The following is a 27956-nucleotide window of genomic DNA, read 5'->3' on the forward strand; positions in this document are numbered from 1 at the left end:
CCTGCCCAAGATGGACGCCAGCCTTTCTTCGTCAGTGTGGAGTAGTGGTTAAGAGCGGTAGACTCGTTATCTGGTGAACCAGGTTCGCGTCTCCACTCCTCCACATGCAGCTGCTGGGTGACCTTGGGCTAGTCACACTTCTCTGAAGTCTCTCAGCCCCACTCACCTCAAGGGGGAGGAGGGGAAAGGAGAATGTTAGCCGCTTTGAGACTCCTTCGGGTAGTGAAAAGCGGGATATCAAATCCAAACTCTTCTCTTCTTCTTCTTCGTCCTTCTTCTTCCCAGAACACTGGGCTACAAACTCTCTTTTCCTGTCACCTCACACCCAGTTACCCTGGCAACCTTTCAAGCTGCCTCGAATAGGGTTTTAACTTTGTGAAATATACTGTGAATTTCATGCTCTTTATTCAGCTCATAGTAGTGAGGAATGCAGTTCCCCCAAAACGTTTGCTTTATATACACTATTTACACAATGGGCCCCACGTGATTGGCTAATTCCGGCATACTCCTGTATGCCAATCGGGTTGCGAATTCACTTCCACCTGGAGCTGGATTGGGTGGCTCCTGCGGACCAATCAGACTGCTGCAATCTCAATCCTATTGTTCTGGGACCAATCAGACTGCTGCAATCTCAATCCTATTGTTCTGGGACCAGTCAGACTGCTGCAATCTCAATCCTATTGTTCTAGGACCAATCAGACTGCTGCATTTTGGATCCTATTCAACTCAGTACATAACACCTTGGAAAGGCAATTTACAAAGAAAATGATTAGTTGATTGATGGATGTAATGTAAACAGTGGTTGATTGATGTAATTGATACTTCTTTGTCTTTGTCCTCATAAAGAACATAAAAATGGCAATCAGATTTATTATAAATAATGTTAAGTCTTGTTATTACCTGGAATCATAATAACCTTTATAAGAATATGGAGCAAGGTGGTTTTCATCTCCCAGGTGTACATCTGTACAATGATACACCCCAAACTAGCTAACTGATCAAATATACTAGACAATACTAGTATATAACTTTGATCTCTATAGAGCATGAAAGAATAGACCTATCTGCAGGCTTTCACTTTCGTCTCTCTTTTCCAGACTGTATTATCAACAGTCCCCAAATATTTTTGGAACAATTTCTATGAAAATCTGGATGCTCTGGGCTAAAATGTTAACTCCCACCTACACCATCTTTCTGCATTTTGGACAGCCTCTGTTTCTTGTATTGATGGCAAATATCACCGCTTTGGTCCACCATGATGTGTCTTGTCACTTTCACCAAATGGGTTCACCTTTCCCAAACACTTCTGTAAGCAGTTAGCTAGAAAACTCAACTGTCCCTTATTTGGGCCATATATGGATGCTAATGTGCTCCCCCATGATAAATTGTGCTCCCCCATTACCTTGATTTCAGTAAGGCTTTTGACAAAGCCCCCCCCCTGATACTCTTGAGAAGAAACTGGTAAAATGTGGGTTGAACGAGGTAACCATTAGGTGGGTTTGTAGCTGGTTGACTGACCAAACCTCATCATACTGGAAAAGGGTGACAAGTGGGGTGCTGTCCTGGGTCCGTTGTTGTTTAACGTCTTTATAAACAACTTGAAGGAATTGAGGGGGTGCTCATCAAATCTGCAGGTGGCACCAAACTCGGAGGGGTAGCTAACGCTGCAGAAGACAGGACTGGGATTCAAGATGAACTTCAGATTGGATTGTTGTTGTTCAGTCGTTCAGCCGTGTCCGACTCTTCGTGACCCCATGGACCAGAGCACACCAGGCACCCCTATCCTCCACTGCCTCCCGCAGTTTGGCCAAACTCATGTTAGTAGCTTCGAGAACACTGTCCAACCATCTCATCCTCTGTCGTCCCCTTCTTCTTGTGCCCTCCGTCTTTCCCAACATCAGGGTCTTTTCCAGGGAGTCTTCTCTTCTCATGAGGTGGCCAAAGTACTGGAGCCTCAACTTCAGGATCTGCCCTTCCAGTGAGCACTCAGAGCTGATTTCTTTAAGGATGGATAAGTTTGATCTTTTTGCAGTCCATGGGACTCTCAAGAGTCTCCTCCAGCACCATAATTCAAAAGCATCAGTTCTTCGGCAATCAGTCTTCTTTATGGTCCATCTCTCACTTCCATACCATAGCTGGGAAAACCATAGCTTTAACTATACGGACCTTTGTCGCCAAGGTGATGTCTCTGCTTTTTAAGATGCTGTCTAGTTTTGTCATTGCTTTCCTCCCAAGAAGCAGGCGTCTTTTAATTTCGTGACTGCTGTCACCATCTGCAGTGAGCATGGAGCCCAAGAAGGTAAAATCTCTCACTGCCTCCATTTCTTCCCTTTCTATTTGCCAGGAGGTGATGGGACCAGTGGCCATGATCTTAGTTTTTTTTATGTTGAGCTTCAGACCATATTTTGAGGTCTCCTCTTTCATCCTCAATTAAAAGGTTCTTTAATTCCTCAGATTGGATTACTGGGCCCAAACTAACAAAACGAATTCCAGTATGGACAAATGTAAAGTTAGGCAGGAAGAACCAGCTGAATTGTAGAGTTGGGACTCGGGGGGGGGGGTCATCTGGTTCCACCCCCTGCAATCTCTAGCGACATAAGGCATCAAGTTAGCAAAAATTATCAGAACGTGTTCCTTTTGCTTTCTTTCTTTTTGTCATTTGTTAAATGTCTTGGCTTGAAACTCACATTCTTTGGAGAAGAGTCAAGCTGATGCTTATAATTTCAGCAGGGTGTTCCCTACTCCTGGGGCTCACATCACACCATAAGGAGACCCTTGGGAAGAATTGCAGGGCTTTTTTCCACACACCCATTCTAAGACTTAGGAACTGACCTTAGGCTGTCCTTGACTGTCTTTAGGATCTTGATCAGATGGTGACCAAGGAAAGAAATGCATTAAGTTGGCCTAGTTGTTAGCGCCCAAGAAGAAGTGCTCTTTTTGGAGTGTCTTGTACAGTTCTTATAGAAGCAGCTGAAGGCTGGAACCAGAGGGGACTCAGAAAAGCCTGGTGCTAGGGTTGAAAAACAGCTGCATTTATTTGAATGGCATACAGCTACTATCTTCTCTCCCAGCTCCAGATGTAAAAGGAAGTATTACATACTTGCCCTGAAATCGTGCTATGTAAATACATAAAAAGCTCAACCTGATCTTGCAGGGCGAGGTTGGGATCTTTTCTTCCCCAAAGAACTGTAGCATGAACTCATAATCCATCTACTCTCAGCAGCCAGAAACATCATAACCAGACACTGGAAAGACCTGTCAGGGGTAAACATGGACCAATGGTACCAAGTAGTATGGGAAACAGCCCTACTAGAAAAACTAACCAGTAACCTGAAACTGACATGGGGACAAACAGAAGAAGACACCTTCACCCCGGTATGGTTCCCCTGCATCACACACACAGCCCAACAAGACAATGACAAAAATCTACTGACAGCATACAAATCGATATGGTTAACCTGACCCAAAACACCCACCCACCCCACTTATCAAACCTTTATTAGGCATTTACATGTAAAATCGCGAGAGAAAGAATCACATATAGGAACTTTTAAATATATATACACAAAGAAACAACAATTAAACTCATAGGCTGATTGTATGTGTGTATATGTAAAATCTAGAATTTCCTCCTGTTAAAGTACTCCTTGAAGCACTGCTGCCAAAAATTTGGCTACCCCCGCAGTCACCCCTTGGTCAATGTCAGAGAGACAGAATCCAACACTTCCACCATGCTGCTGTTTCAAACCGTCCAAAAGAGGGGACAACACGCGTTCACACAGCGTACTGTGTAGTGGACAATAAAAGAGAATATGCTCTACAGTGTCCGGGACATTCAACCCACCCACCCCACTCACACAGGAAACCAAAGACCACCACAGCCAACCACAAATGAACAATCACACCCTACACCAACCCCGACCTCTCTCACCGCCAAAGAAGCACAAGCGAACAACAGAGAACCTACACAATCAACGCTGACACCAAACCCTACATATATAAAGGAAAATAGAAACATCGTCACCCCACCTCACCCACTCCCCATCCCACCCACCTCCTTTCCTCCCCTCTCTTCCTAATGTCTCAACAACCCAAACTGATTTGTAAAAATGTTACATGGAAAAAATATATGAGAGAGACATTGCACACACTTTTGTAAATCAAGAAAATCTTTAATAATAATAATAATAATAATAATAATAATAATAATAATAATAATAATAATAATAATAACTGTAGCCTGACCCAGACATGCAGAAAAACGCTGGTAAAACCCAGAGGGGGTAGAGTGGACTGCAGCCAGGGACAGCTGTTTCAAATGCACTTGACATGTTTAAACCATCCTCTAAAAGTAAAAGAGCAAACTCTAGCATACCAATAAGATCCACAATCTGTGTCAAGTTGTACTAGTTGTTTCGTTCTTTTGGGGTGATTGATGGGCTACTTAAAAATGAGGCTGAAGTTTAGATTTAGTTTTTAAATTGTATTTTAATCTGTATTTTAATGAATTTTTTATGTTTTTGTTATGGTTTTTATTGGTGTTAGCCGCCCTGAGCCCGGTTTGGCGGGGAAGGGCGGGGTATAAATAAAAAATTATTATTATTATTATTATTATTATTATTATTATTATTATTATTATTATTAATTTCCTTTGTGCAGAGTTTTTTTAAGGTTTTAAGGCAAGAAAGCATTTAAATTGGTGAGTCAAAAGTTGCACAGTTCATTCTCAAAACACTGGCGTAGTTTTTCATCCGTTGTATACATAGGCCAGGCAGCAGAGGTTGGCTGCGAGATGTGTCTTTATGAGCTGTGGCCCACAAAAATAACTGCAATGGGTAAAATTCTGTTCTTCAGTCTAGAATCTTACTAACGCCCCTGTTCTTAATTTTCTTGTGACTCAAATTATGTTGCTGAATGTAGGCTATAGCTGGGGCCAGAGTCTTTCAAACTGAAATGGGAATCGTTCTTTTGCACTCAAAGGTTGCTTATTTCAATTTTTTTATTATTCAAACATCTGGAAAGATGGGATACGAGTAAAAAAAGGGGGAATAACATGAATCTTTAGTTTATCGTGTCTGCATAAGATCAACGGGGTCGTATTCAGTGGTTGGAGACCATAGTTGAGCAAAAGTCGGTAAACATTTTCATTCGCAAACTGTTTCGAATCAAACTGGTACAAATAATTTGTCCCATGTATGCAGTTTTAAATATGACATTCAATATGTGTACAACCTTGTAATGTAATAAATTCTGCAGCTAAATTTGGCGAATGATAACACAGAAGAAAAGAACGGAAAGGAAGGGAAAGCAACTCATAATCTGGAGGTTAAAACACTCTCTTGGTCCATCCACAGGCAGGAAGTACATCAGTACCTAGCTATATGTTTCACCTTAAATGAAGTTCTGCATCATTTAAGGTGATACAGTATGACAAAACCCTGAACTACTTCTGGCCAGTGGGAGTGCTGGCCTCTTCAGCTCTGATCATTATAGTGGGACTCAGAATCAGGCTGGTGAGAACAGAAACTCCAAACTTACCCTCGGAACAATTTGATCATGAGGAACATCTGGCTGCGTTTGATGGTCTTGGTCTTCTTGTACCAGCTCATGGTTTAAACACAAGCTATTTATTACCACTTTGCAGTGTAAGGTGCAGTATGGCAGGCAAAAGTCTAAGCTGAAACTCTTAATGTGGGATGCGATACATAAGAAGCAGTCAAGTACAACATTCCTTGTTTTCCTAGAGTGGACATGCGGGAGGATGTTTGGTCCAGCCAGTCGAAAACTTCCTGTTTCCTCCTGGCTGGGACATACTTCCTTTGCACGTGACTAGAGGTGGGCGTGACCTTACCTGTCCAGGTAACAAAAAGGACAAGGCACATAGCACTCTCTCTCTCTCTTTTTGACTTCCTCCGTCGTTGGAGCAACTTTTTAGCTAGAGATGCTCTGTTGGCTTCCAGCCAACAGAGGACACTGGGACTATCTCTATATGGGATAGCTGCACATGTATATACTTTGTAACTAAGTCTGCCTTCAGGGATCACACTGTGCTCTGCCTGATGTATGTAAACTTCTTTTATTTACTTATGAATAAGACTTCTCGAAGCTACTAACATGAGTTTGGCCAAACTGCGAGAGGCAGTGAAGGATAGGCGTGCCTGGCGTGCTCTGGTCCATGGGGTCACGAAGAGTCGGACACGACTGAACGACTGAACAACAACAAGACTGTGGTGTCTTTATTCTTTTAAGAGGGATATAAGGGAACTTACTAGGAATCTAATAGTGAGAGGCTTACAGAAGCCTGCAACCAGCAGCTATCTGCTGTGTGTTTAAAAGGGGCATGTAAAACTCTGCTAAGTAAAGGAACTTGCTAGTGCAAGCTAAGAAGGATATTAATAAACAATATATCCTCTCCTGTCTCCCTGAACATTCCCACACTTAACTTTGTATACTGCCTGTTTCTAAAAGGAGGTGACCTTCTTTCTCTAGGCAGTCTGCTTCCAAAACATCTCTCCCGGAAAGGCATCACCTTGGCAAAAGAAGAAGAGTTTGGATTTGATATCCCGCTTTATCAGTAACCGAAGGAGTCTCAAAGCGGCTAACCTTCTCCTTTCCCTTCCTCCCCCACAACAAACACTCTGTGAGGTGAGTGGGGCTGAGAGAGTTCAAAGAAGTGTGACTAGCCCAAGGTCACCCAGCAGCTGCATGTGGAGGAGGGGAGACGCGAACCCGGTTCACCAGATTATGAGTCCAGCGCTCTTAACCACTACACCACACTGGCAAAAGTCTGGTACCAAACCCACATGCAGAAGAGAATCAGCAGACTAGGGGTCTCCTGCACCCGCCAATTCTCCCCAGCAGATACCCCCTGCCAGGCCATTTCCCCCTGAGTTTGGAGCACAGCTGGGGGGTGATCTTAAATGGCTGAGTGAGCCTGCTAATTCTCCCAGGCAAATGCCCCCAGCCCCACAGTGTTGGGAGGGAGACCTAGGGTTGATCATCCAGATTTCTCTTGTGATGGGTAATTTCATTGTGAGGCACACCACAAAGATGTCATGGGTTGCATTAGGATAGCCAACCCGATGCCCTCCAGATGTTTTGGATTCCCATCATTCCATACCAATATGGCCAATAGACAGCAATGAAGGGAGTTCATCTTGTCTATCACGAGATTATAGACATGGAGAAGTTAGATAGGTACGGAGGGTTGCTTCATGATTATTAAAAATTTCCACCCCAGAGATTGACTTGGCATGTAGGGGAAAAAAAACATGTAACTTGAGATGTGTGAAGAGTGGCAAAAGCTGTAGCTTTTTGCTGCTGGCTCAGGGACCAGTCAGCTGTTACAGATACCGGCTGCAAGTTTGGAAACTCTGGCTCAGTCAGAAATGACACCATTCTCCTTAGCACACCTTACTGACGTTGTGTACAAAGCTGTGCTCGTTCCTTCACGACAATTCGTACTCCCTTTGGAAACTGTGTTGAAATTTCAGGGCATGGGTTTTTGCAGGGACAGTAAGAACATGACTGGCTCCAATGCAAACCTGGCACCCTCTCATTTTATCCAAAAGGCTGCATCATAGATTCCCTGCAGAAGGCATACTAGTTGGGCAGCTAAATTTCAGAAGTCTAGTGTATATACATAGAAGTACATACACGGCCATTCTGTTATTAAAAACCAACCAACCAACAAACCACAACATTTACCGTATTTTTCGCTCCATAAGACACACTTTTTTCCTCCTAAAAAGTAAGGGGAAATACCTGTGCATCTTATGGAGCGAATGGTGGTCCCTGGAGCTAAATTGACCAGGGGCCCAAAGCAGATTGTGCTTTTTATTTTACAAAGAGAAAAGGGGGTGTTGAAAGGACCCCGCTGATCAGCTGATCAGCAAGAGATTGGGAGAGAGATAAGAGTCCCGGCTCCCTTTCAGCCCCGCCCTCCTTTGTTGAATGTGCTGCAGAGGGAGGTTGTTTGTTTCCCCAGGACATGTGACTGGCTGATTAGATTATCTGTCTGGAAACAGTAGAAATGGCTCCCTTTCCTTAAGATTTTTCAGAAATGTGAGTTGAACCCCATAAAAATGGGGCTTTTCCTCTTTGCTTTCCCCCCTTTGCAAAAGGAGCTTTGCTTTTCCCCTTTGCAAAAAAAGCTGCAAAACTTTTAGCTGATTCTCAAAGAAACCCAGGGCTTTTCCCTTTGCAAAAAAAGCTGCAAAACATTTAGCTGATCCTAAAAAAAACCCAGGGCTTTACCCTTTGCAAAAAAGCTGCAAAACTTTTAGCTGATCCTCAAAAAAACCCCAGGGCTTTACCCTTTGCAAAAAAGCTGCAAAACTTTTAGCTAATCCTCAAAAAACAGGGCTTTTCCCTTTGCAAAAAAGCTGCAAAACCTTTAGCTGATCCTCAAAAAACAACAACAGGGCTTTTAGAGGAGGAAAACCAGAAAAATATTTTTTCCCCTTGTTTCCTCCTCTAAAAATGAGGTGCGCCCTATGGTCCAGTGCGTCCTATGGAGCGAAAAATACGGTACTTTTCTTGAATTGAAACACACTGGATAAAAAGCTGAGGTGCCTGTCAGTTCACAGTCCTGGTGACAAAAACATTGTCTCCTGCCACTGCCAAAACTCTTTCGCTGTGAGTTCCAGCTTCTCCTTAAAGGCCATGTCCTATCACCAGTGATAAAGCGGAGCAGCCAAGGATGCCTGTGTTTTCAAGAGTCATACTTCTCTAGCTTGAATGAGAATGGGGGGCATTGCCATAGGAAACAAGCCACCTCTATTGAAAACACAGGCCCACCTCTCTCTCTTTCAGGTCCTGTGTGGCTTAAAGTCTGCTTCCTTTCAGCTGCCATTCATCCAAGGGACATTGCCACACAGCCATTAAGCCCAAACCATTACAAATACCAGCAGAACTGAATTCAGTTGCAAGCAGATTTTTTATGGCTAGTTACCAGACATTTGTCTACACCCACTGTGTCAACTTTGCCTGCATAAAGCTTTAGAAATCCATGTTTGTCAAGCACTGAAACAGGAAAAAAAAAAATCCCCCACTTGTACAGCAGCACCTCTCATGGCCATCTCGATGGAAAGAGTTTCAAGCAACAAGGCGGATCTGAGACAGGTGCTGGCAACGTGGCTTTGCTTACTGCGCTGCATAGGAATTCGTGCTCTGGATGTTCTTCAAAACTTCAAGAGCTAGTTCGTAGCAAAACATATACTGCTCCTGGGCACGAAGAAGGAAACAGCCAGTTATATATATTCCTCATCACAGGATGAAAGACAGAGAAAACCTGCAAGGCTCGGGGATGTTCTGGCTCTGGGACGATCTGTGTCTCTCCCCCCCCACCCCCTCCCCAGAGCAGAATCATTTCATCACTGAGCCTGCAATGACCGCTCCTCACATCAAATGGGGGGCGACGTTTGCGTGGTCGTGTGCAGCCCCTTAAGCTCCTAGGCGACACCTGGTAGTTTGGACTGGCTGCGCCTTCCCCCAGGAGGGATACCTGGGGTCTCCGCCTACCCCAGCTAAGCGCCCAATCCCGCCTGGGGGAGGCATTTCCAGGGGATTGGCCAGGTAAGGGGAGGGACTACCTAGCCCACACAATAGAAGGTAGCTCTCAGGAGACCCCCCTCACCCCGACAGGTAGATTTCCCAGATCCGTTGCGGTACAGGGACCCACCTCCCCCTCTCTGCAGTTCGTCATCCTCCTCCTCCTCTGGAGGAGACCACTCCTCCAGTGGGGAGGGGGAGATGGAAGCAGGGAGTCGGGACAGGGGCTGTGTCAGGGTCACAGAGCCTCAACACCAAGCAGGAAGTGGGGAACAGGGACCTTTTCCCGCGCTCCGATCGCGAAGGGAGGAAGGACGTGGAAGGGGGAGGCGGGGGTTTAGAATCCCGCGCCTTCTGCGCTGGACCAAGAACCGGAAACGGTCATTCCTGGACTCTGCTGAGGGATGAGATGGACGTTTTTATTTGAGCTCCACTGTAAATATTTGCACAATAAAGAACTTAGTTGTTAGAAGTTCGGCATCTGGCTGATTACTCATGAGCAACCACTGACGATCTGACAGTAGCTTACCAGGAAGCAGCAGTTGGTCTCCAGAGCTTCTCCCACCCTCCACTCCCTCAATTAACACTTATTTTGCAGGTTAATCTCTTCTCCACAGGTACGTAGGCGCTGCTATGTCAAGGCCGCTGTTAAAGGGCCGGAAAGGAATTTCCCTGCATTGGCAGGTTTCGCCTTTCCCGTAGCAATTCGTCACAACTTTGGCGGTTTCAGGCCTTGGGCGGAATCCTTTAGTCATCTTCCTAAATTGGGGGGGGGGAGAGCGTGGGGCGGTGACTCCACGCACCCAGTGCGGCTGCGATACCAGGGTTCCCAGTTAAAGGGGTCTTGGGGGGAGGCATTGACCATACGCCGAGAGGTTGTCATTGCTCTCCCCCACCAGTGGCGGCAAAACGGGGGGCACGCTCTCTGCTTGAACATATGTTCTCCAGAGCCAGCCCAATCCCCACACATTCTGGATAACCCTGAAGTTTCCCAGATCCCCGGCTGGGGGCTGGGAAGAATAAACACCCAATGCCTGAGCCAAGGTCTCCCTACATCTGAATCTTAATAAAGTTGTGGCCAATTTTAATCCAATAGCATGTTGTCTTGTGTCGTTATTCTGCTCGGGGGGGCCGCCTGGGGGTTGGGGGACTCCACCTGTCAACGCAAAGACTCAAGGAATGTGTTGCAGCACAAACTTGGCATAACCTTGAGCCGAAGCCTACTTTCTTTTCTACCTGCATTACTCGCGTATTTATAGTTCTCTTTGCAAAGCAACGGATTAGAAGCCACTCCGCTACCTCTCCTATTGCAAGCAGATGAGAGAGAGACTATTCAGTGGGGACAATCGCTTGGCTAATGCTTGCTGCTACAGTACTATTTCGGTTCCCCCTGAAGAAGTGTGGCAAACAGAGAGAGAGATGGGCAAGCTTGCCCCTGCTCACCTCAGAGAGACTTGACGTTGCACTGACTTACCTGGAAACAACAACCCAGCAATAACAGGCTTCATTTCCTGAGCTAATCCAAGGCTCTAAATCAGGGTTTCCCAAACATGGGTCTCCAGATGTTTTGGGACTACAACTCCCATCATTCCTAGCTATCAGGACCACTGGTCAGGGGTGGTGGGAACTGTAGTCCAAAAACAGCTGGAGGCCCATGTTTGGGAAACTCTGCTAAGATAATGCGCGCAGGACCTCCCCTATTCCTTTGCTAGGTAGGGTGTTGTCCTGAAGACCCTCCCCTTTCAAACATTTGCTTTTGCTCTCTATAAATTACTATACAGGGCCAGTTACAGGTTTTGCAAAATCCAATCACAAGTCCCGTTCCAATGGAACTGAAATCCTGCTCTCTTGGGAAATTAAACATCCAAGCACGCACATAATTGCAACATCATTTATTTGGCTTTTCAGAGGATTTGCAATGTTTGGGTCAGGATCCAAGTGGTCACATAAGCAAGAGAGCATGCACAGCTGAGGGGCCAGAAGACACACCTTTTTCAAACTTTATAAAACGACCCAAATACGGAAAGATTCTATGAACCATCAAATGTAATTTTTAAAGGGTAAATTTTGTGCTCTGGGTTTTCTGTAGTGGATTCTAAAATGATAGAAATGCATCTCCCTGCTAATAAGACGCAGTTAATCTCCCAAAAGGGGGAAACTACCTGCGGTTTCAATAGTGTCTAAAAACTGCAGAATTCCTGCTACTCCTTCCCTAGAGCAAGTCACCCTTGTTTTGCAGGTTTCAAAAGAGAACAACTTAAGATACTAAAACAGACTCCTTGTCTCAGCCTGGATAACTCCCAGCACAAATGAAGCTTGGTTTCTGAGCCACATCCTTGACACAATTAATTGCTAAGGCCTCTTCACAATGGGAAGCAGAAGTACGCAGCTCCAGCTCGCGGGCTTTGAGAGTCGCTCGTTGTTCTTGCACAAGTAAACCACTTAACTCCATGCAGTTTGTGCAAGGAGACAACTGAGCTCGATCTCCTTACCTTGGTTTGAATCATGCCACAGCGCTGTTGCCGCAAATTCGTTACTATCTGCTTGATGTCAAACTGCGGGAATAAAGAAGGCCGACTTATTTGCCACCCTTGGAGACCAGTAGGAGAGGGTGGCCAGGGCCCACGTCAAACTTCTGACAATAATGCACAGCGCTTCAGAATGGGGCAGCCCCCGCAAGAACCCTTCTGAGGCGGGTCAGTATTCTTATCCCTGCATTTTAGCTAGGGAGAAGCTAGCGCTGAGACAAGCGTTTGGCTTTCTGATGCCACCTGGAGAGTTCATGGCAAATGGCGAGGTTCCTTGGAGGTTTTTAAGCAGAGGTTAGATGGCTATCTGTCATGGATCCTTCAGCTGAGATTTCTGCATTGCAGGGGGTTGGACTGGAGGAGTCTCGGTGTCAGGAACATTGCCTCCCCCCCAAGAGCGCAGCAGAAAAGTCAGCCTCAGAAATTGAGCTGAGTGAAGAAGAGGCTGACTCTGTAGATGAGAACTGTCTGTCTGATTTTAGAGAGAGCAGCCCACGGCCCCTTCTCTCCAGGGAAGAAGGAGTTAGCTCCCAAAGGGGAGGAAGAGTTGGAAGTCAGCCAAGGCATTGCCAGGCAACCAGCAGATAAGCCATTGTTGGAGGCTGAATCTTCTGAAGAAGAGGTAGCCCAGCCCCTTAGTCCTAAAACGAGGAGATTAGAAAAGCTCAGAGAGCAACAGAAGGGAAGGAGACGAAAGGTGGGATTTCGGCGTTCTTCCTGTTGGGGGAGGAATGATGAGTCAGACTGAGCAACTAAGATTTATGAGAGCAAGCAGAATGCCATGCTCTGAATGTGTTTTTCTTTTAAATAAACTTGTATAAAACTGACGGAGAGTCTTTTGCTGCTTATCAGCCTGCTCGCCTGACAGAGGTCATTACACTCGGGGTCCCTTCCAACTTGACAATTCTGTGGACAAAACCGTGAGTCCACAATTGGGTCTCATGATTCCGAGATCACCACAACTCCCACCAGCCTACTCAGCCTTTCCCCTCGCCTTTATGTTTTCACTGCCTGTGCACATAGTGAGCATCCCAACACGGCATGCCTGCTAAGGATGGAATGAGGATTTTAGTGAACTTACAGGCATATCTTTTTCGATGTAGCTCAACAGAATATCCACACAAAGCAGCACTCCGCTCCTTCCAATCCCGGCACTGCAGTGAGCGATGATGGGGCCTGACTGGTGGATTTTTCTCATGTATCGGACAAATTTGACAAGATCTTTTGATGACGTGGGAGTGCCGTGGTCTGGCCAGGATGTAAACTGGAGGTGATGTACGGAGCGCATCTCAAGGGTCTGCAGTAGAAGGAGTCAAAGAACTAGCCGTGACACAATTAGTCATGGGAAGATTCCCCTCTTCTCAAATCAGAATTCGGGAAACCAAGCAATTCAGTCGAAATCTGAAGTCTGCATCCCCTGACACTACTAACAACACAAACCCCCTATGCAAGCCCTGCTTTTAACGGTCTCTTATTGATAATTTTAATATTCTGTTTTTAATTTCTGTAAACCGCTTACAAGTTTTATTACAATCAGTGCTTTTTCGGGGGGGTGCACATGCAGGGGTACGCATACCTCTATAAACATTTTGTGAATCTTTGTACTTTTGTCCATTTACCGTATTTATTTTCCCTGATTTGAGCTATAAAATGGTGATTTTCTTGAGTCAAAATGAGAGTACCCCTAAACATTTTTTTTTTTAGAAAAAAGCACACTGATTACAATTAAGCTGTGTATACAATTCGTTAAATAATGACCCCTGGATGGTTAAGTCCAGTCAAAGGCGACTATGGGGTTGCGGCGCTCATCTCGCTTTCAGGCTGAGGGAGCCGGCGTTTGTCCACAGACAAATTTCCGGGTCATGTGGCCAGCATGACTAAACCGCTTCTGACACAACGGGACACCGTGACGGAAACCAGAGTGCATGGTAATGTCGTTTACCTTCCTACCGCAGCAGTACCTATTTATCTACTTGCACTGGTGTGCTTTCGAACTGCTAGGTTGGCAGGAGCTGGGACAGAGCAATGGGAGTCGTGGAGATTCAAACTGCCGACCTTCTGATCAGCAATCCCAAGAGGCTTAGTGGTTTAGACCGCAACGCCACCCCTGTCCCTAATGATGCACATAGCTCAAGCTTTGTATCCTCAACCATCACTTTCCTCGTGCAAACAGAAGAAAAATCCAGCAAACAACTATAACTTAATCACTATTCTCATTATGCACATAAATGAAGCTTGGCATCTGTGACCAGTCTCTTACTTGTGCAAACCTGGGTGCCATACCTGTTTCTTTGTAACTTCTATCACTCTAATGATGAAGCAATCTAGGATCTGGTAGTTACTCATTCGCAGTTGGAACTGACTCAAATCCAGTAGAGTGTCCTGCGGGGGTTCAGGCCAGTAGCGGTGGCATTTGGATGTTCCTCGCTCCGTTTCTCTTGTTATCATGGCAATGACATTGGATTGGTTTTCCCAGACCATTTGCCAGAAGTCGTTCACGGTGGAAGGCAGAGGCCCCTGGGTGGAGATGTAGAAAAACTCTTCCTTGCCCACTGGCACGCGGATGTAGCTGGCATTGATGTAGCCTTCGACCTCTCCGAGGGGAACCCGCGTTTTGTCGTCTAGGAAGAAGAAGAAGAGCAAGAAGAGTTTGGATTTGATATCCCGCTTTATCACTACCTGAAGGAGTCTCAAAGCGGCTAACATTCTCCTTTCCCTTCCTCCCCCACAACAAACACTCTGTGGGGTGAGTGGGGCTGAGAGACTTCAAAGAAGTGTGACTAGCCCAAGGTCACCCAGCAGCTGCATGTGGAGGAGTGGAGACACGAACCCGGTTCCCCAGATTACGAGTCTACCGCTCTTAACCACTACACCATACTGGCTCAGCCCTTCCAGGCCTCTAAGCCTTCTCTACAGTCTGCAAACTGCACCATGAAATATTGACATGGGGTGCTTTCTAACAAAATATCCCATGTATGTATTTTATTTGTTTACAGCTTGCCCGTGTGGTGATGTTTTTATCTGTTTCATTGGTCTCGATAGTTGCCTTGGAAGTAGCAATACTGATGGGGCAGAGTACACCTTTTCTAAACAAACAAACAAACAAACAAAGAGGAACCACTGCAAATAAGTGTCCCAATTCCCCTCCAAGACGGAGTATATCATGGCCGAATACAAAACACAGCTGGGAGGTCTGGGGAAATCAACAAGGAGACCCTCTACCTATAGTTTCTTGGTGCAGGTCACCCAACAGATTGACTGAAGGCATTTCAGCCTCAAACCGTGCTGGAGCCAGACTGGATTGAGTCCAGGAAATCAGCAGCATCCAGGACGAGAGCCTGGAGCAAGTTGGTAGGCTGTAGCTCTCCAGTTGTGTGGCTGGGGATGTACACAGATTAAATCCCTTAGGGACCAGGTTCGGAACATTCTGGAAGTCCAGCCTGTTGAGTGCTACTGAGTTACAGCCACACACACAAAAACCCCAAAGCAAGTAAATATATAATATACACATGACCTGCAAATTGTGTGTGAGCTATAGAGCTGGGTTCTCATATTAGAATGAAATTGAATTATTATAATTGTCCAGTGGAAAGTCTTAAGGCCTAGGTCCAAGATTTTAAATCACAGGTAAATGTTCTAACCAACCAACCACACTCTCTAACGTCTAACCAACTGAGCTGGCATTGAGCAAATTACATGTTCTGTCCTCATTCATGCATTTTCCTCGCATTCTCCCTAGACCGCCACAGAGACAATTCCTTACATGGGAGGATATCTCGGTATCTGTTCTTTTCCCGGTTTTCTGCTGCTGCAGCAATCTGGCAGTCATCGGTTGGCTTCATGTGCTCTAAGCTCTAAAAGAAAGGTAAAATTCAACATCCTTCATTTGCAGAGACATGAGTAGGAGTATATATGTGGGGTTTTTATGTGTGTGCATTCAGTGAATCCATTTTTCCTCTCTTTTTTTTTTTGCAAGAGATAATCCATCTGATTCATAGCTAGCATTCATGTCTAGCTATGTAAAGGGACCCCTGACAATGAAGTCCAGTCGCGAACGACTCTGGGGTTGCGGCGCTCATCTCGCTTTACAGGCCGAGGGAGTTGGCGTTTGTCCGCTTCCACAGACAGTTTTTCAGGGTCATGTGGCCAGCACGACTAAACCGCTTTTGGCAAAACCACAGCAGCGCACGAAAATGCCGTTTACCTTCCCGCCAGAGTGGTACCTATTTATCTACTTGCACTACATGCTTTCGAACTGCTAGGTTGGCAGGAGCTGGGACCGAACAACGGGAGCTCACCCCGCCGCGGGGATTCGAACCGCCGACCTTTCGATCGGCAAGCCCAAGCAGCACAGTGGTTTAACCTACAGCGCCACCCGCGTCCCTAGCATTCATGTCTGCTAAACCTTAAATGTTTTTAGAATTGTCATGGTATTTCTAAGCATCTAAACTGGAGTTTTCTGTACCTTCTTCCAGAAACAGAACGCATTTTTCTCTTAATAGTTCAGAGATACTTGAAATCAGTAACAGGTAGGTAGCCGTGTTGGTCTGCCATAGTCAAAACAAAATAATAATAATAATAATTCCTTCCAGTAGCAGCTTAGAGACCAACTAAGAACAAACCAAGAACAAACTTAGTTGGTCTCTAAGGTGCTACTGGAAGGAATTTTTTATTTTTTATTTTGTTTTGAAATAAGTACACGCTTACCTGGGAGCAACCCCCACCAAATTCATGAGCAGACACGTGTATGGACTGCACCGTAACAATACTGGTACAGTAGCACAATTGCCTCATAATGGAGGAAAATAATTCTGCTCATGGCTGCTGAAATAGCAACACTCAGACCTGAAGAGGTAGAGCACTCACCACATATTCCTTCAGAATCTCTTCCTCTTCGATCTGCTTTTGAAGCTTCTGGATTAGATTTTCAGTGTTACAGTTTGAACCGCTTCTCCGTTGCAATATCTTGATCTGTGACATTTCAGCCAACTCTTCATCACTGACAAGTGACGCCCCTATCGGATTGATATAAAAGGAATCGTTTGCTTTTGGTTGGGGAGGTCTGGCGGACGGGACTCTCCACAGAAATGTACCTGCCTAATCCCAACTCAGCCAATGCCCTGTGGTAAAAGGTAAAGGTAAAGGGACCCCTGACCATTAGGTCCAGTTGCGGACGACTCTGGGGTTGTGGCGCTCATCTCGCTTTACTGGCTGAGGGAGCCGGTGTACAGCTTCCGGGTCATGTGGCCAGCATGACTAAGCCGCTTCTCGTGAATCAGAGCAGCGCATGGAACCGCCGTTTACCTTCCCGCCGGATTGGTACCTATTCATCTACTTGCACTTTGATGTGCTTTCAAACTGCTAGGTTGGCAGGAGCAGGGACCGAGCAACAGGAGCTCACTCTGTTGCGGGGATTCGAACCGCCGACCTTCCGATCGAAAAGCCCTAGGCTCTGTGGTTTAACCCACAGCGCCACCTGCGTCCCATGCCCTATGGTACAAGGCCTCAAAGGCTGCTATCCTGACCTCTGCATCGGATATAAGGGGGAAGAAGATACTCCAGTCATGATGGGCAATTATTCCATCATGGGAGGATTACCTGATATCAGGTATTCACTACAACTTATTTTCTGTAGATGCTACTACACAGTAAGTTCAAATGTCAGGGAGATACATAACTATACAACTTTTATAATACATCTAAAGCCTGTACAGTGGTACCTTGGTTTTCGAACAGAACATGGCTTCCGACTGGCTGCAGGAGCACCCTGCAGCCAACGAGAAGCCGTGGAAGCCGCGCTGGACGTTTGGCTTCCGAAAATCGTTCGAAAACCAGAACACTCACTTCCGGGTTTTGATCGTTCGGGAGCCAAGGCGTTCGGCTTCCAAGGTACGACTTTAGAAGGAAGTTTAAATGTTTGGCTTTATTATGCTTCTATATTTGTTAGAAGCTGCCCAGAGTGGCTGGGGCAACCCACTCAGATGGGTAGTGTACAAATAATAATAATAATAATAATAATAATAATAATAATAATGCTTCAATGAAACCAAAAGATAAATGAGATTTATACCAGCTGATGCAGATATTTATGTAGGTACCTCTGGGCAGGGTAGACAGTCTCTTGGCTACGCCTTCATCTTCACTCGCATATCCCTCTGATTCTGTTGTTTCCATTTTCTGTGTTTCAAGCTTGTCTTTCTGCAGGCTGTGGAACGACGTTATTCATTTAACTTTCTATATTGGAAATGGCAGAAACCGCTACCACTGGCCAGTGCTAAAATGAAACAACCTTAAAGCAGCTGTCTCTGTTTCCTTTCTCTTTGCTGATTACCGCACAGAAATGTGGAGACCCTGGTTGCAAACCACACCTTTAACCCAACTTCTTTAGGACCAGGGGGATGCTACATGTCAGACCAAACTCCTGCTTGGTGGTTTACGAAGCAAGTTTCTTTTAAAGAACACGGCACAACCTGAGCCTCTTTGCTGCTCAGATCTGTGAGTGGGAATGATGTGGAAGGTTTCGTTGGACTCACAGAGTACCCACCACAACACGATCAGGCTCTTAAAATTATTTATTTGGTACTCCATAGACTTTGGCCACCTCGTGAGAAGAGAAGACTCCCTAGAAAAGACCCTGATGTTGGGAAAGATGGAGGGCACAAGGAGAAGGGGACGACAGAGGATGAGATGGTTGGACAGTGTTCTCGAAGCTACCGACATGAGTCTGACCAAACTGCGAGAGGCAGTGAAGGATAGGCGTGCCTGGCGTGGTCTGGTCCATGGGGTCACGAAGAGTCGTGGTTCTTCCTGCCTAACTTTACATTTGTCCATACTGGAATTCGTTTTGTTAGTTTGGGCCCAGTAATCCAATCTGAGGAATTAAAGAACCTTTTAATGAAGGTGAAAGAGGAGAGCACCAGGGTTCGAGGGCAACGGGCCGAATCAAGTGTGGAGTTTGCACGAGGCAATCAATGGCTTGAAGTAGCCATGTATACCGTTGTACTGCAGGCTAAGAATATGGGGAATTCTCCATGAGTCTTTATCTCAAGCACTGCATGAGAACTTCCTAAACCTCTTTCCAAACATTTGGCTTCTGGCAGAGAGGGGGGATTCTTTTAACATCCGCCCACATTTACTGTGTAGTAGAACTTACAGAAAATAACCTTCTGGCCTTCTCCCAGACAGAGGAGAGATAGGCTGTGTCCCCCTTCATCTGGGGAAGCTAACTCTCACAGGAAGGACGCTGTCTAAAACATCTCCAGGGGGAGAACCCAGAAAGGTGACTCTGTAAAATAGAACAATGCAAACTGAAAAGTGCTGCAGAGGTGCTTTTGGGGTGGTGTTTGTGAGTCCTGTCAAAAGGCTTAAATAATTGCTTAAATAATAAAAGGTAAAGGACCCCTGGACGGTAAAGTCCAGTCAAAGGTGACTATGGGGTTGCGGCGCTCATCTCGCTTTCAGGCCGAGGGAGCTGGCGTTTGTCCACAGACAGCTTTCCGGGTCATGTTACCAGCAGGACTAAACTGCTTCTGGCGCAACGGGACACTGTGACGGAAGTCAGAGAGCACGGAAATGCCGTTTACCTTCCCGCCGCAGTGGTACCTATTTATCTACTTGCACTGGCGTGCTTTCGAACTACTAGGTTGGCAGGACCTGGAACAGAGCAACGGGAGATCACTCGGTCGCATGGATTCAAACCGCTGACCTTCCGATCAGGAAGCCCAAGAGGCTCAGTGGTTTAGACCACGGCGCCACCTGCTCCTCGCTTCAATAATCAATCAATAAAATTTATTCGACCGTCAATCAGTACACAATCATTATCCATACAAAAATTAAAACGTCTAAACATCTCAAGGAGCTTAACACTAAAACATACAATGAGAAGTAGATTATACATTTAGACCCATGTCAATACTGTCGATTTTAACCTTACGGGGTTTAAGGGCCAAAACAAAACGAAATTTGGCCACCAAGAAAGTTGTGGTACCAGTGAAATTGTTCAACAAAAGCAAAACCTGTCTTTCTCTGTCTACTAGGCTAAATTGCCTAGGAGTGGAGCTATAAGTTTTTGTCTAAGATCTGCATAAAATGGGCAGGTCAAAAGGATATGTTCAGTTGACTCAACCGCTCCCTGGGCACAGGGACAGGATCTCTGGGCATATGGAACTCCCCTGTATCTTCCCCACAAAACCGCCGATCGCTTAAATAATATGATGGAGCTGGCAGAGAATATACCTGTGCTGTATTTTATGTGTGGTGATGAATTCAGATGTGCCTGAAATAACCTCCGATTTCCCGGGTTCATCCTTTCTTTTGAGAGGAGGGCTGCACTTAGCATCTGTAGCCTAAGAGGAACAACGACAAACTCAGTGAGCGATCTGAAACAAGGGAAACTGGAAACGCTGTTGAGACATATAGAAGACCACAGAAGCATGGTGAGCTCTGGAGAGCTACTCAAAATATCTCCCCGTTTAACCCAGGCTGAGGATGAAAGATAAGATTTGTGGCTGTCTTCTTGAATGCAACTTTGGCTCCTCCGTGCCGACAAATAGCATTAAGCAACATTTGCTCTGTCCTAGGGACTCTGTACCTAGATGATCGCTCAACTGTCTCTCAGCATATGGAGACTTGCCTTACCCATTGTAAAATAAACCAGCCACTATTATATAATATGTCTCTGTTTTACATGCTGATTGCATACCCTCCAGCATTTCTCCGATGAAAATAGGGCAGTCCTATTTAATAATAATAATAATGGCTGAATTGCAACTAATCACCAAACTTAAAACCATGGGGAAACCTGGTCTGAACAAAGACATTGGATTCTTATCTCATTATACATAACAAAGCTATCTTTAGCCATCTCACCCCTTGCTTTCCCTGCAAGACTAATTGCAGCCGTTAAGAGTCGTCAACAGGTTTTCCACACCTATCAGCTGATCACCCATTCCCACCACCCTTCTGAGTAATACCCCTCCCCACTCCCTCACTATATTTAAGGATCTGGTGACTTCTGTTTCAGTGTATCTGAAGAAGTATGCATGCACACGAAAGCTCATACCAAGAACAAACTCAGTTGGTCTCTAAGGTGCTACTGGAAAGAATTTTCTATTTTGTTTCAATAATAATAATAATAATCCCTCACCCATCTGACTGAACTGCCCCAGCTATTCTGGGCGGCTTCCAACACATATAAAACACAATAAAACATTTTAAAAACTTCCCTATACAGGGCTGACTTCAGATGTCTTCTAAAGGCATACTTGTCAACTTTCCCCCCTTTTTAAGGGAAATATTCCCTTATTCCGAATAGGATTCATCGCAAGAAAAGGGAAAAGTCGACAACTATGTCTAAAGGTTGCATGGTTACCTATCTCCTTGGCTCGGGGGTCGCATAACTCCACACCCTCCGACATTTCTCTGATGAAAATAAGGATGTCTTAAGGAAGACCGGGGCATTCCAGGATCAAATCAGAAACCGAGACGGCTTCTGTAAATCCGGGACTGTCCCTGAAAAATAGGGGCAGCTGGAGCCTCTGTGATTGTGATTCTCCAACTCTGAAAAATGTTTTAATATTCATTCCCCCCCTATACTTTTTTTATGCTGTGAACCATCCTGGGCTCCCTTTTGAGAGGAAAGGAAGGATATAAAATTGATTTTTAAAAGTCCCCTAAGCTGGGATAAATAGAAAGCAACGAAACAGGCAAGAACATTAGCTGAATAACATATTGTAGCCCAAATTTAGGCGACTGCTAGATAATATGGTGCTATATAGTCTTGTATAGAATCTCCATTTTAATTCCAATTCCAGCTAGCTACAGAAAAGCAGTGGCTCAGCAGCAGTAAATTACTGTAGCATGCAGGCAATCCTAAATTACCTTTGGCTCCAATCCTATGCACATTTACTTGGGAGTAATTTCTATTTAACATACGGGGACTTATAAGCAGGCATGCAAAGGATTGTGCTGCTAGGAACCAGCAGATTGCAGTTTCAAATTAACAATGGGTACATTTCTAATTGCTGTTTACAACAAAAACATTTATATTTTTTTACATTTTACAAACAGGCTAAGAAGTACAATTCAAGTTACACACAAACATTTAAGAAAGTAAACATTGCACTTATTTTAAAGCACACGCACCCTGCTTCCCTTTTTGTTTTTCTTTTTGTGGAAAAGGTTCCATGGCCGCAGCATTTCTGGAAATGTTATATCTCTGGGCTACATGCAGCATGTTATCACCACCACCACCGAGGCAAAGAGCAAGAGTTGTGGGCTTGTTTCATTTCACCAAACTGCATTGAAGAAAAAACAGACAAGTTAGAAACTCACTAAGAAAAGAAGCTGCAGCCATTCCTCGCCTTGCTACACATTTAACTGGATTCTTCCTGGTCTTAGAAAATGATCCCTTGCTGTGCTCCTAGGATTCCCAAGCAACCGCGTTCATCTAGGCATAAGAATCCATACTTTTAATGTGTTTTAATATTTGTTGGAAGCCGCCCAGAGTGGCTGGGGAGACCCAGCCAGATGGGCGGGGTACAAATAATAAATTATTATTATTATTATTACTGTGGCGGGAAGGTAAACGGCATTTCCGTGCGCTCTGGTTTCCGTCACGGTGTCCCGTTGCGCCAGATGCGGTTTAGTTCATGCTGGCCACGTGACCCGGAAAGCTGTCTGTGGACAAACGCCGGCTCCCTCGGCCTGAAAGTGAGCTGAGCGCCGCAACCCCACAGTTGCCTTTGACTGGACTTAACCATCCAAGGGTCCTTTACCTTTGATTTACCTTAGAAGCCACAATGGGGGGGGGAAGCAGCAAGAAGAATTTGTCCCTCTAGAACAGGCTTTCCCAAACTTGAGTCTCTAGCTATTTTTGGACTACAATTCCCATCATCCCTATCTAGCAGGACCAGTGGTCAGGGATGATGGGAATTGTAGTCCAAAAAACCCCCCACAGCTGGAGAGACCCAAGTTTGGGAAACATGCAGAGCTCACTTGCTAAGGCATTAGTGTAGCAACGGTTTAAAACAGGCAACATGCACTCCTGGGCAGTGCTGTCAAGTATCCCGTTTTCCCCGGGATTCTCCCTTATTTCAAGCAGTTTCCTGCTGCTCTCCCTTATTTTTTATTTCCCTTAAATTTCCCGTTTTTAATGGAAGCAGCTCCTCCCCTGCTGGCCAGGGACTGGGTGGGAAGACCTCGCCTACTTGGAGAGAAAAGCCTCAGCCCTCAAAGCAAGTGGGAGCCGTTTCCCGTGCTTACAGGGGGGTGTATTCCTCCCCCTGCATCAGCCCCTATCCGTTGCCGCCGAGCCCCTCAGCCGGCCAATAGGGTTAACTGGCGGGCGGAGCCTGGCTGCCTTTGAGCAGCTGCTGCTTCCTGTCCTGTTTTGATGGGATCAGACAAGAAGACGATGGGGCTCCATCACGCGGAGCACATGGCTGCCCTCCTCTTTGCTCCGCTCTGAGCCCGAGCCCGCTTGGAGTTTACATTGCTGCTCCGCCCACTTTTGCTTCTGGCTCCGCCCACCACTGACATATGACTGTCCCTGGGATAGGTGAGACGGCTGATCCCTTATTTTCAAATCCGAAACTTGACAGCTATGCTCCTGGGTATTCTAACTTCCAGTTACGAAAGCAAGCCTTCCCAACGCGATCTTTAGAGAAAAAAGGGCACAACCTCATATAGAAGTTCAGAGGGGTGTTAACTTAGGAAAGCCTCATGATCAGCCGTGGATGTAGTCTGGTATGCACCCCACAGATGGCCCAGATGATCCACCTCCTCACAACATCCTCCGCAACTGCTTCCCCAACTGTCACAGTTCCGGTGTGGAACCTTCTGCCCATCACTCTGTGACGTCACACAAACTCAGATTTCACATCTCTTCTCTCTGGGGACGACGAGCACAAGCTACACTCAGCAGGGAGAAAGCTCACAACACAGCCTGGCGTGTTCTGTTATTATTATTATAATAATAAGCAATACTCCACGAGAAATCTGTTCCTGTCAAACAGGGCAATCTTCACAGCACTGAAGACACCACGTTAACCAGAGGAATATAGGCTTAACATCAATGTTAGAAACTGAGATAGGAAAGCTAGGAGCTAAATGGCACCTTAAAACCTAGGTTATGGGTGCAACAACGGAATGCCCAGGCACACTTTTTTATATATAACAAGAAAACAAAGATGAAAACGAACGAACTGCGGCTAAAATATTATGTTCATTTTTCACATAGTCTAGTTTCGGGGTCAGCAACCTTTTTCAGCCGTGGGCCAGTCCACCGTCCCTCAGACCTTGTGGGGGGCCAGATAATGAACGGATTCCTATGCCCCACAAATAACCCAGAGGTGCATTTTAAATGAAAGTGCACATTCTACTCATGTAAAAACACGCTGATTCCTGGACTGTCCGTGGGCCAGATTGAGAAGGTGATTGGGCTGCATCTGGCCCCTGGGCCTTAGGTTGCCTACCCCTGGTCTAGTTCTTCCCCTGCCCACGCGCCTAATCTTTTTAAGAGGGTCTCTTCTCCAGTCTTCAGAGAGTAGCTGGAAGTGGGGAGGCAGGAAAAAAGTCCTCCTTCCACTCTGCAGTTTTAATCTGAAATCTTAGGCGCAGTACCGCGCCCAGAGCTCAGAAACTGCTTGCGCTGATGAAATCTCTCCTGTTGCAAAATGCGCCTAGAACAATGGGGGTTTCGAACACTACTTAACATTATAAAGGGCAAAATAAGCCCAAAGGAAGGAAGCACAGGCACTTTAATTCCAATTGACATGATAAAATATATCTAGAACTAGCTGCGATTTCTAAATGCTGGATGCAACAGCGTTGAGTTAGTAGGCCCGGGGTTGTCTGTTCAGTCTCCCGGTTCTCTACAAAAATTCTGAGGCAAGATGTCCTATAATTGCAGCTTCGTTCACAGTCCTAGCGGCAGTGCACTGTTACCCACCGCTTCTCAGCTGACACTGTTCTGGCAGCTCCGTTAAAAAGGACAAATGCTGTGCTATCATACTTAATTTTCCTAAGTGCTGTGGCTTTATCAGGTATCTCAGATATGAAGTCCTATATGTTTGTTTATCAATGGGGACCCAGAAACCACTGAGCCTTGGGCTTGCCGATCAGAAGGTCGGCGGTTCGAATCCCCGTGACGTGGTGAGCTCCCGTTGCTCGGTCCCTGCTCCTGCCAACCTAGCAGTTTGAAAGCACGTCAAAGTGCAAGTAGATAAATAGGTACCACTCTGGCGGGAATGTAAACGGCGTTTCTGTGCGCTGCTCTGGTTTCGCCAGAAGCGGCTTAGTCATGCTGGCCAGATGACCCGGAAAAACTGTCTGCGGACAAACGTCAGCTCCCTCGGCCAATAAAGCGAGATGAGCGCCGCAACCCCAGAGTCGGTCGTGACTGGACTTAACTGTCAGGTGTCCTTTACCTTTACCTTACAGTCTAGCTATAATGACTCCAATGTTTAATGTGGATTATATAAGTTTGTATGCTTCATTCAGCCACCCCCGATCACAGAATCATAGAGTTGGAAGGGACCTGAGGACCATCCACTCCAACCCCTGCAATGCAGGAATATGCAGCTATTCCCGAACCTGAAATCTTAGTGTTATCAGTGCCACACTCTAACCAGTTGAGTTATCCAGCTGGTAGAACTGCTCTTGACAAGAGATACACAAATCTCTGACTATCATTTGGAGTAGCGGAATGGGTTGGATCCAAATTAGATTAACTGAAGCCCTATTGAAATAAATGTGACACGTTAGCGATGATGTACGTCTCATTAATTTCAATGGGATCCAGATGTTACCTTCAGTAAGATGGCTACCCACCTGGAGACTTGGCTGGCAGCTTTTCTCATGATTGCCTGGTCATTCCACCAAAGCAAGTCCCAGACTGCCACCGGCTGCTTTCTCCAGCTCAGTATTGATTAACTATTCTGCAATGGAGAACATATGTAGATAAATATGGAATAAACAAGCAGTCACAAGCCAACCAACAGATGATCATAATTAAGGCACCTTCCTATATTTCTATTACATATTTATTGATGGTGTGAAATATAGGCTCTCTTGACATGCAGGTCTTCAAATTATACAGGCATGGGAGCACCTCTGCAATTATAACAGGAGAGTAAACTGCTGTCATGAAGGTTAAAAATGCTAAATAATTATGAAATGATAATCTCCTGGAAGGCCTCAGAGACATAAAAGGTGAATGCCAGCAAACATCTAAGGCAGGCATGGCCAACTGGTCGATCGCAATCTATCAGTCGATTGTGGTGCGTCCCTGGTCGATCGCGTTATTCTGGTTGAACGCTAAAAAAAAAAAAAAAAAAAAAAAGCTCAGCAACTTTTGGTCTTCCTCCCTGGAAAAAAGCTCAACAACTTTGGTCAACCCAATGGGTAGATCACTACCAGTTATTTTAATAGTGGGAGTAGATCGCAGTCTCTTGGGAGTTTGAAAGCACGTCAAAGTGCAAGTAGATAAATAGGTACCACTCTGGCGGGAATGTAAACGGTATGTACCATCTAAGGTATGTTAAGGTCCGATGCCAGGTTAAGGAAGAACACTGAAATGACAATAGGCTACTTGAGGTGGAAAGATGACATAATGGTGTGAGAAATTCCTTGCCACTGCAGTCAATGGGTGATAAAAGGAAAAAGCAGCCCGCTTCCAACTTTTGCCCAGCTCACAGTGAAAGAACAGTTGGCTTACTGCAGCTCTGAGTGCCATCTGCGTAGACACGCAACCTGCTGCTCATGCACGCTGCAGGTGCCACTGAGCCTTTTGACTTTTGCAAGGCCACTGTTGGTCAAAAATGTAGAACTGAGTGGGCAGGCAGGGGCACAGAATGTGGCATTTACTCTGCTATGGAATCTCACTACGACCACCACCTGGTTTAAGGTACGGTGGCATGCTGCTTCTGTGCATTCAGTATTGGGAATGTATTGTGCCCTGAGAAAATAAACCAGTGAAGAGGCTAAGGTGTATTTTTGGTGAACAACCGCCGTTGTCTGTAGCCAGACATTACAAAGCTCACCCAGCCCCACCCAAACAACCTAATTCAAGTTACAAAATTTCACCCCTCTCTTCCTTTCATAGATGAGCCTCATGATTCTATTTTGTTCATAATGCGTTTTACCGTATTACATTTTAGAAAACGTCATTCATTCTTACAAGACGCTAGAGGAATAAGCAAAGGCTCGGAATTCAGTTGCGGGAAATCGAGTTTTGGAGAGCATGCTGTTGCAGAATTATACCTGATTGTCCCATGGACTACAAGAAGATCAAACCTATCCATTCTTAAGGAAATCAGGCCTGAGTGCTCACTGGAAGGACAGATCCTGAAGCTGAGGCTCCAATACTTTGGCCACCTCATGAGAAGAGAAGACTCCCTGGAAAAGACCCTGATGTTGGGAAAGATGGAGGGCACAAGGAGACAGAGGACGAGATGGTTGGACAGTGTTCTCGAAACTACCCACATGAGTCTGACCAAACTGCAGGAGGCAGTGGAAGACAGGAGTGCCTGGCGTGCTCTGGTCCAGGGGTCATGAAGAGTCAGTCGGACACGACTAAACGACTAACCTGATTCACTCCAATTTCAGCCGCACCCTTCCACCCTTCCACCAAGGAGCTCAGGGCAGCATTCGTGACCCGCCTCCCCCCTTTTATTCTCACAGCCCAGTGAGGAAGGTTAGGCCGAATGCCCTGCGTTCAAAAGTCAGACACTTTATCCAATATGCCACACTGGCTCGCTTTACGGATTGGTAAAAACTCTGCCATACCTCATGTGCCGCAGAATCAGGCGTGCTGCGCTGAGGTGGGAAACTCTCTTCGCCCCAAAGCAGGAAAGATGGGTCGATTTTCACCAAACT

General features: G+C 45.7%; 1 protein-coding gene across 5 annotated transcripts; it reads right to left on the reverse strand.

The window, feature by feature from the left end:
• Positions 1–8919: 8919 nt before the first annotated feature.
• On the reverse strand, positions 8920–27932 carry PTPN20 (protein tyrosine phosphatase non-receptor type 20). 5 transcript variants are annotated; one of them, XM_033148438.1, is made up of 10 exons: positions 27867–27932; positions 22224–22375; positions 20316–20425; positions 18179–18285; positions 16947–17095; positions 15844–15934; positions 14364–14701; positions 13162–13377; positions 12045–12107; positions 8920–9225 (listed from the first exon to the last, which is right to left on the reverse strand). In XM_033148438.1, the coding sequence occupies exons 2-10, from the start codon at positions 22275–22277 to the stop codon at positions 9145–9147; spliced, it is 1209 nt and encodes a 402-aa protein (XP_033004329.1). In that variant the 5' UTR covers positions 22278–22375; positions 27867–27932; the 3' UTR covers positions 8920–9144. The 5 variants fall into 5 exon arrangements, with proteins under 5 accessions (XP_033004329.1, XP_033004330.1, XP_033004331.1 ...); XM_033148439.1 differs by lacking the exon at positions 27867–27932 and having other exon boundaries at positions 18179–18288; positions 20355–20425; positions 22224–22350; XM_033148440.1 differs by lacking the exons at positions 20316–20425; positions 22224–22375 and having other exon boundaries at positions 27867–27886.
• Positions 27933–27956: the final 24 nt, after the last annotated feature.

This window comes from Lacerta agilis, chromosome 5, assembly GCF_009819535.1.
Source record: "Lacerta agilis isolate rLacAgi1 chromosome 5, rLacAgi1.pri, whole genome shotgun sequence".
NCBI classification, from domain to species: Eukaryota; Metazoa; Chordata; class Lepidosauria; order Squamata; family Lacertidae; genus Lacerta; species Lacerta agilis.

Bases quoted from the DNA above. Each gene is read 5' to 3' on its own strand.
- PTPN20 (XM_033148438.1), bottom strand. From the start codon at position 22,277: ATGCTGCGGCCATGGAACCTTTTCCACAAAAAGAAAAACAAAAAGGGA. The intron at 18,286-20,315 runs GTATATTCTCTG...GTCGTTCCACAG, and splicing joins ACACATAAAATACAGCACAG to CCTGCAGAAAGACAAGCTTG. The intron at 14,702-15,843 runs GTAAGGAATTGT...TCTTCTTCCTAG, and splicing joins ATACCGAGATATCCTCCCAT to ACGACAAAACGCGGGTTCCC.